This window comes from Lytechinus pictus, chromosome 2, assembly GCF_037042905.1.
Source record: "Lytechinus pictus isolate F3 Inbred chromosome 2, Lp3.0, whole genome shotgun sequence".
In the NCBI taxonomy this organism is placed as follows: domain Eukaryota; kingdom Metazoa; phylum Echinodermata; class Echinoidea; order Temnopleuroida; family Toxopneustidae; genus Lytechinus; species Lytechinus pictus.
The window spans coordinates 30,414,411-30,423,958 of NC_087246.1; the positions used below are offsets into that span (position 1 = coordinate 30,414,411).

At 36.8% G+C, this 9,548-nt stretch overlaps 1 protein-coding gene across 1 annotated transcript in view; it reads left to right on the plus strand.

The window, feature by feature from the left end:
• LOC129281611 (E3 ubiquitin-protein ligase DTX1-like) overlaps nt 1-8,553 on the plus strand; it is a 55,606-nt gene extending 47,053 nt beyond the window's left edge. Inside the window, exons 7-10 of the mRNA XM_064095594.1 lie at nt 401-547; nt 1,025-1,186; nt 3,048-3,137; nt 4,310-8,553. Of these exons, the coding sequence (XP_063951664.1) occupies nt 401-547; nt 1,025-1,186; nt 3,048-3,137; nt 4,310-4,537 (627 nt within the window). The 3' untranslated portion in view covers nt 4,538-8,553. The remainder of the gene's footprint in view (nt 1-400; nt 548-1,024; nt 1,187-3,047; nt 3,138-4,309) is intronic.
• Nucleotides 8,554-9,548: the final 995 nt, after the last annotated feature.

The following is a 9,548-nucleotide window of genomic DNA, read 5'->3' on the forward strand; positions in this document are numbered from 1 at the left end:
AAATGTGGCAAGCCATTCTTCAGCTGGTAAACAGATCGTAGACATTTAGCATGGGGTTCAGAAGCAATTAGAATGATTTTGCTCCATTCTAACACCCCTGGTTGGACCTGAGGGGCACCGCACGACCCCTCAACCACTCTGCCATTTTTTGTAATTCCTCTGCATTCTTCACAGTGTCACTCACTATTAAGCTTGTGCGCTCCCAGATATTATCTTTCAATTTTTTTTTGTCTACCTCTCCTACTTCCCCCCAAGGTGCCCTGGAGGATTGTTTTTTGCAAGCCCTGATAATCTTTTTACGAGTCCATACCTTCTCAGTTTACATTGTTTACAGTGTTAAAATACATTTTTTGAGTCCTTATTAACAATTTTTTTAAATTCTATTCTGTATATCTATCAGGAATGTCCTATATGTTTTGAGAAGCTGTGCAATATATCACATTACAACGAAGATGAGGAAGAGGGAGAAAGTGTTCTTAAACTTGATAGATGCGGTCATCTTTTTCATCAAAGTTGTCTCTATGCAATGTATAACAGTGGACCAAAGGTAAGAAATATTCTCATTTAGAAAGAAGAATGGATGGAGATTAGTGATTAAAATCGATAGAGTACCGAAGTGTGATGTCATCAATATTCAATTTTTGCATTCCAGCATTTTTGGTACAATATTTTGGTAGAGCATGATGTAATACCTTACTACAACCCAAATTTGGTGGGAATCGGTCCATGGGGGCTTAGATACATGTATGACGTCATGAATACATAATTGGCCCCATTGTAGTCAATGTATTATTGGTCTGGTTCTAAATTTTAGGAAGGGTGACCCTTCCCTTTAACATCATCACCTCTTGTGTGAAAACTAGTTAATTTTACACGAGTCATATCATTTAATTTTGGCCCCAAACCATCACTCCATATCCAAAATAACATCCATATTTAGGCTTACAGGAATCAAAGTATCATCGTCTTTTCCTTGTTTTCATGAAATCAAAAAGTTTTCTCTATGTTCTTTCCTCTCCGACAGGATGGTAGTATACAATGTCCGACCTGTAAAGCCATCTATGGTGTAAAATGTGGCAATCAACCTCCTGGGTCTATGGACTACCATGTCATACCGCATTCCCTCCCAGGATTCTCATCATGCGGGACTATACGTATCATCTACAGTATACCACCAGGAACACAGGTCAGTTAAGGGGATTAGTAAAGCTTCTTGTAGGGGCTTCCATACCTGGGCCCCATTGCATAAAAGTTACCATTATGGTAACTTTGCCATCAAATGGTAACTACCATGGTAACAATGATCAACATCAAGGATTCCATGCAAGTTACCATTGCATGGCAAAGTTACCATAATGATAACTTTTAAGCAACTTCTGAAGGTTTCCATGGCAAAGGAGAATAGTGTAGTAGGTTTCACGGTACACCATGTATCTTTTTGGGGGGGCAATTGTTGGTCCTGAAATAGCCCAAGAAAGATACATGGTGAACCATGAAATCTACAACACTAACTTTTATGCAACGGGGGCCCAGGAGGTTTGAGCCAGCATATGCTGGTGTATGTATGGCAAGCCATTCTCTTACCTTATCCTATTTATCGATGTCAAGAAAACTTCACAATATAATATCTAAATATTTTATCTTCTTAACAAAAGGCATTTCTTTAATAACAAGACAAAGGATTAAATGAGAATATTGCTTGCCTTTATAGTAAAGTGCTGGCTAAAAGATCCAGGTGGACAGTCCCTTTATATTCCTGCCAAAGAAAGTTTGCAGGGGGCATCTAGGCATCAGCACACGGTTATACAGTCAGGCAGGCAGATGATATGTTGCAAATCCCATGGATCCAACAACTTTCTCTCTTTTCACCCAATGCCAACAAGACCTGACTTACACATTTGTCTTGGATAGAGCATGCGCAAGACGCATTTTTCTAATGACTTGTGTTGGGTATTTTGTTGCCATGATAATGAGAAATTGTGGCGACATGGTAGTAACTTAAGACAATAAATGAGGGTGAAATGCAGCTTTCCTTTATACAATATACTGTATGTTCCCTCTCATACGACAGCTGTGATAGGGCAAGATATTAAACATGATATTGTAGCATGTTTCAGAGAATTTTAGGATGCAGTGAAGTACATTGTAATGTTCATAGTATGTGTATTGCCATAATGATGATAGTAGATGGGGGGGGGGGGGGGGTCCCAATATATATTTTGGTAGCTTTAACACAAACTGGATTGTTTTACCGGCTTTCCAATCTCCAATTGTTTTTTCTGATACTAAATAGAAGCTTAAAAGCCCCCACAGTACTAGGGGGATGTTGTGTTGACAGATGTGAAAGAGACCTCTGTTAAGGTGTGTACCAGGCCTGACACTCAGTGGAACCTAGAGGAGTTACCAGGATCCCAGTCCGTATATACACTTTCTTATTATAGGCAAAGTTCACCCCATCTTCTGGATTAGAAGATGGAAAAATAAGCAACCATACAGTCATACTCAAAATTAGATGTAAAGGGGGAAAGTGAAATTATTGTCAAACACCAACACTGGACTTTAAATCACCCGATCCTTAACGTGGGGAAGGTTTACGGTTCACCATGTGTAATATGATTAACGGAAGGAAATACAGGCAGAAAGATTGAAATGGAAAGACGAGATAGGATGAAAGGAGGAAATTAGAGGGCGAAATGCAGCTTTCCTTTCCTGAAGACGGACAGTCAACCTGCCCGAAACGTCGAGTAACTTCATCCTGCTACTACTCAAACCATCGCTACTCAAGCCATATTCAGCTCATCTCATCTGGTTTACAGTCCTTTTCTGGACTACACTCACTTTCAAGAAAAGAATACTTCTAATTTCCTCTTTTCGTCCTATCTCTTTCCATTTCATTCTTTCTGCCTGTATTTCCTTTTCTTCTTCATATTACACATGGTGAACCGTAAACCTTCTCCATGTTATAAACTCCACCATGCAAACCTACAAAGATCATCTCAACCAATCCTTATCTTTCTTTATTTCTTGTTTCCTTTGTGATCAACCAGGGTCCAGAACATCCAAGTCCAGGCAGAAGATATTCATCTAGGGGATTCCCCAGAATGTGTTATCTACCAGACAATGAAATAGGAAGAAAGGTAGGATGGTTATCAAGATAAGTCCCCCACCTCCCCCATTTTCAGTTTGAGTATTTTACTTGGGGTTCTGACAAAAATAAAATATAAAATTTCATTTCACTTGTCATCCCCTCCTTCCCGAATTACCTATCTCAACTAAGAAAAAAATGTTTAAAATATAACATATATTTGTCTTCTGACTTCAGCCCATTCCATTACCATTGTACACCAATTATAATCATGTTGATCATGATCTGCTGATAAATGTGTGAGATATGTAAATTCTTTTTTTATATATATATTTTTTTCATATATAAGCCAGTTCACGGTTAGCACATGATCAACTTTTCTCAAATGACCTTTGTGATTTTTCATTAGGATAAGCACTATCATTTCCAAATGTAGATGTTGCGTAAGCTTTACCGGTAGAGTATTCAAATTCTAAGAACAAAAGGCATTGTATAGACCAGGTGACTAGAATGGTAGTACATCAGGGATAAAGTTTAGAAATCTGTTTTATTGTCTGCCTTTGGCACATTTGACTATTGTTTATAGGCTACTGTCAAATACCAGTGATTATGAAGGCTCTATTTATTACTCTTCAGCTTGGATGCATGTGATAAAATGAATATTTTGAAAGGAATACATGAATAATCATCAAATCACAAATGCCTATGTCAGTGAATTTGAAAGCCACCTTCATGGTTTATCTCCAATGACCTTTTTCTGCTCGTGCGCAGTTTACAACCGTGAACAGGCTTATTCTCATATATTTTCAGAAAATTATAACCATAAAAGTAAATAATACACAAAAGAGGTGATGATATCAAGGCGGTGTCCCATAAAGCTGTTTGTTAGTTATAGACCACCAGTAAACCTCTCTCGTGGTTCACCAGATACTCAAGTATTTGTATTCTTAACAGCTTAAGTTGACATCTTATCTTCATAGATTGAACTTCTTGTTAAATAGTTTGAATGAAAATAATTTCATTTGTCAAGATATGACAAGAATAATGTACAATTTACTCCCATTCTGTTACAATGGAACATTTTGATACCTCATTTAGCGCAGGACAGCATCACAAAACGTGTGCAAAGTCATTTGTAACTCACAAACAGCCTTATGAAACAGTTAGATGCATATTTTCCCAAGTTCTTATCCAAGTTGTTACTGCTTCCTCATCCTGTGATAGATTCTCCAGCTTCTCATCATTGCGTGGGACCGACGGCTCATCTTCACCATCGGCACATCGGTCACCACAGGAGAGCCCAACACCGTGGTTTGGAACGAGATCCACCACAAGACCGAGTTTGGTTCCAACGTGACGGGCCACGGCTTCCCGGACCCCAACTACTTTACTAACATCCTTGGAGAGCTGGCATCGCAGGGAGTAACGGAAGACTGTCTGGATGATTGCTGAGATGACATCGCAAGGAGATGGAAGGATGTTTGCAGAACAGTTGCTTTGATAGGCTGATAGTGAGGAGGCATGATAGCTCAGTAGAGCGGTGGTCTAGCATGCACCACTGACCTTTAAGAGGACCTTATGCTCTCGGTCCTCTGGTGCTTGTTTTAAAGCATTCTTGTTATTTGACAATCGTATAAAAAAAAATCACCACTACCACTACCGCTTCATCAATTTCATTTCTCAAGACTTCAAACAGAACAGTATTATCTTGAAGCATATAGATTGTCTGAATTCTTTCAAACCTTACCCACCTGTTTTCACTTTTTACACAATTACACCTGTTACAAAGTATCTGGATTTCCTTGATGTTTGGATTACCATGTCTTTATCAAATTGTTATTCAGGTCGAGTTGGATAATCAATCCAACTTTTTTTTTCATGTTTGATTTTGATATGTTCCTGTAGTGCCTCGTGTTGCATATTATGGGTGGAATTCACAAATGTCATTTTAATTTAGACCATGGACTATTTTATTTTGTGACATAGGTACACTTCATTTGGCGTATGCACTTGGAATTATCCAGTGAATCTTGGTTTAAAATAATCTTTTATGGCTTATATGAACACAGGCTGAGAAAGTTATAAACCTCAGTCATGTTCTAAACCAAGCAAACCATAAACAAATGTACGATATTACATCTAAACCTACCACATATGACATGACCTGTGTTGGCTTCATTTCTATTAAAAAAAATTGATATTAACATTCAATGTAGTAGCACCTGTTTCCACCACCATATCAGGTGCTTTTGTTGTTTGCTCCAAAAGAAACACAATGTCATCTCATTCCAAGGATGCATTGCTTGTGGTGTTTTGCAGTTTGAATGGAATTGTTCAAAAAGCAACCGTCTCAAGTGTCACTTCATATATTTATAATATCAATCATGATTTGTGATGCTATCGGCATATTGCAGTAGACTATGCTTAGAAATAGAAATGGTTTATTGAACAAAAATCATTTGTGGCCCAAAAGGCGAAATTACAGATTTTCAAACATAAAAACAATTATCACCCGTAACAGACATCTGAGCTGGTCGTTTACAAAACCGTATTTCCCTGTATTTTATTATTATCAGGAAGGGATAGGTATATTGTTTGTATTTTCCTCGGTCTCAATGCGCGTATTGACTTTGCATGCAGAGACGACGCAAAATATACCTTTGTATTTTCCCTGGTCTCACATCCGGGCCTTTGACGATGCGAATGAAGTGATACGCTTCATAATGTTCCGCGCACCAACGATCTACGTCATAATAAAGACAACGCTGGATCTGGGCGCTTGCAAGTACGTCATAATGGTAAAGTGCAGAGCCTAGACACTGATATTATCATGACACAACAGAACTCTATTCTTAAAAGATATCACTGTTATCATGATTTTTTGCTCTAGATATCTGATTTGGATGGTAATAAAAATATTGACTGCCCTTCTTTCGGGGAACATCAAATATATTGCCCTTAAAAGACCCATACTGCCCTCGTCTAAAGACTCGGGCCAATATGATTCTTTTGCTGGCAATATATTTGATGTTCCCCTCAAGACCAATCAATATTATATAAATGTACATCAATATTGCTACAACATAATGAAAGAAGTAAAATAATTTCAAAATACATTGAAAAAAAATAATGCCTGAGGAAAATAATTTTTAGGGTGATTTGGCCATTAATCCTAATCAAAGGCTCACAAGTGAATGAAATTTTTGATTTTAGGTATTCCTATTTCCTTGGAACATCAATTAGAATGATTTCACTTTTATTTTTAAAACACCTGTTTTAAAGCTAATTTCTAATTCTTACAATATCTATGCACAGTCGGGTCATGTGATGTGCGGTCACTGTGGTAGGCTACGCATTTGGTCTACTTCCCAGATAGTCTAATACCACATAGACTAAACCCATGTGGTCTACAATCAATGTGGTCTAATTGCCGTTTGTTCTGCACTACACTTGGTCTAAACCTACTTTAGTCAAATTCTCATTTAGTCTGATGGATATTAGACAAAATGGTAAATGGGCTGAATGGCAATTAGACCAAATGGCTAGTATGTGGAGCGTTGTGGCCCAGTGGATTAGTCTTCTGACTTTGAAACAGAGGTTCGTGGGTTCGAATCCCAGCCATGGCGTAATTTCCTTCAGCAAGGAATTCATCCACGTTGTGCTGCACTCAACCCAGGTGAGATGAATGGGTACCTAGCAGGAATTTATTCCTTGAAATGCCACCGTGCTGTATCAGGCTGCAGGGCTAAAGCGAGGGTAATAATATCCAAGTCCTTTGGAAGCGCATAGGGACGTTATGACATAATGTGATATGCGCTATACAAGAACTGCGTTATTATGATTATATAGTAGACGAACTCTGATGAGACCATGCGGGATGAGATAAAGTGGAAAGTAGACAAAGTGGGTGTAAACCAATCGGTAATTTGCTAGCTTTTGGAATGTGTCATTCCTTGCACTGCGATACTCTCATTCTTTGTAAACTTCCATGCTATATATGAAATGACACACATTTATTGCATTTCATGTTCAGCTAATGTAAAAAACTCAATTTTAGAGTTTTTTGCTTATGATAAAATGAGCCATAATGCACAGAGATGTATTATACTCAGTGGTTTGGTACACCAAGTCATTTTTTTAAACAATTTTTATGTCAGTTTTAAAGTTGGATATAGATCATCATACTAAAAACATTGGGACATATCTATTAGATGTGTGTGTGTGTTTTTTAAAGCCTTTGTAGGCAGTAGGGAGTTGAATTGAGATAAGGCTTTATGGTTTTTAGAATTTAGGAGCTTATATTCATAAGTACCAAAATCTCGAATGAATAAAGTGAGTTTTGTTTGCCTGTATATCAACTTTCGATATTTATAAACAATTATAATGCATTGGACATTGTACAAGTTAACTTACATTCATTGGATCTCTTTTATCTTCTGTTCAATCAATCTAATCGTGGATTTAACTAAAAATTGATTGAACATGTATCTTGAACATGGGTATCATAAAACAAGTGTGTGTGTGTGTATATATATGTGTGTTTTATCACCGCATATATCTTGTACATATATAAACACTGTCAAATTGATCTTGCAACATTAAGTGTGTGTAGATGGTGAACCAAAATCATATATAGATATTATGTTAAATGTTACACATCTGCACACTAAGAATTCTTTTCCTCATATGATGCAGACACTATTGAAAAAAAAAGGGTTGTATAAAATCTTTGTAAGTCTATTTTTGTATCATAGATTGCAGCATTTTTTCTAAAGACAATGAAAATTATGAAGAGTTATTGCTTTAATTGATTCTGAGTAAGCCAGGGAAAAATATGTTATCAAAGACATATTTAGGCCTACCAAATACTAATATCAAGTTTAGATAATGAGATTGAACATAGTAAGTTTTAGGATGGCTTCCTCTGAGGTTTTTGCAGTGATGTGCTAGATACATAATCAGTTTCAGGTTTTATAGCACAAAGTGGAAGTGTCACTTCATAGAAAAAAGATCGGAAATAAAAATTAGATTTCCTCATTCAGATTAAACTAGCTTAGCAACATTTTCAGAATGCATTCCTGGGGAGAAAGTTCACCTTTTTTGTGCTAATAAATGTGCATTGTAAGCTTCAAGTCTTCAAAAGTTTGTTCAAACTTGTGCAGACAAACTGATTTCATCATGATTTCATTATGTTGTCATGATGTGTCATATAGTCTGTGATTTTACGAACCGGCTCAAACCTTGACAGGTCTCCAAAACATGATTTTGAGATAATCACGTTCAAAAGTTTGGATGTTTTTCAGATGCTCATAACTTTGCACTTTGAAAGAAACTAGATCAATTATTTATACCAATTTACAGCATGCATTCTACTATTTTATAATATACAAAATTTTGTTCCCAATTCAAATTCAGTTTTTCAATATTTGAAATGAAGCGTAGGTATGCATTTCAGAAACTGCTACTCTTTTAGAAAAACAGGGTTTTAGTCAGTTTGTAAAATCTTGCACACCATGCACATTGTTTTTTTAGCGGCACAAACCACGGTTTGAGTCAGTTCGTAAAGTCATTCATGCCATGCGCATGTTTTTTAGAGGTACAAACCACATACGCGCAGCATCTAGGTTGGATCTTTGACCTGTTCATGCCAGGCCAGAGACTTTATAGTAGTACACAAAGAATGATTTGAGCCAGTTCGTAAAATCAAAGGAGGGGCTTGAGCTGGTTCGTAAGAAATTTAAATATGCTCTTATTCTTTAAATAATACAAATTTGATCTGAAATTTGGCAAATCAATAGAGTGAATCACGGGCTTTTAGAATATGCAAACAAATAAATTTCAAAAATTTGACTGAAAATGAGGTTTGAGCCGGTTCATAAAATCACTGACGATATGATGTCGTGATGATGTCATGATGGCATGATTGTTACATCACAAGTCATTTTGAAAGATGTCATGAGTTTGTCCGTGCAACTCTGGAAATAGTATTGTGAGCTAACTTTGGTGTTTAGTTTTTTGTACCCTTGCAATGGAAAACGAAAAGTCCCTTTCATCTGCAACAAGTTTTCTACACATGTCCACTTCATGCACAAAAAAAGTTGATAAGCTTTGTTGGTGAGCTTTATAATGTCATGTCTGAGTGAGCCCTAATTATGAAATGTGGATGAGCAATACCATTCTCCTTCATACCAGGGTTGTCTTCTTGGCTTGGTTGCACAAAAGTTTGTTACTTTTCCATCCAATGGTAAAGTCCCATGAAATCCTTGATTCTGATTGGCTTGTGAGTATTGTTACCATGGCAGTTACCATTGTATGGCAAATGCACCATAATGATAATCTTTATGTAAAGAGGCCCTTGAGTTTAATTATCTATGATTCTCTTTTTTTGTAATTCTCATTTAGTCAGACAGAATGTAGGAGAGATAGATACAGTGCCAAAAATGGATATATTTTGAAAAGTAGA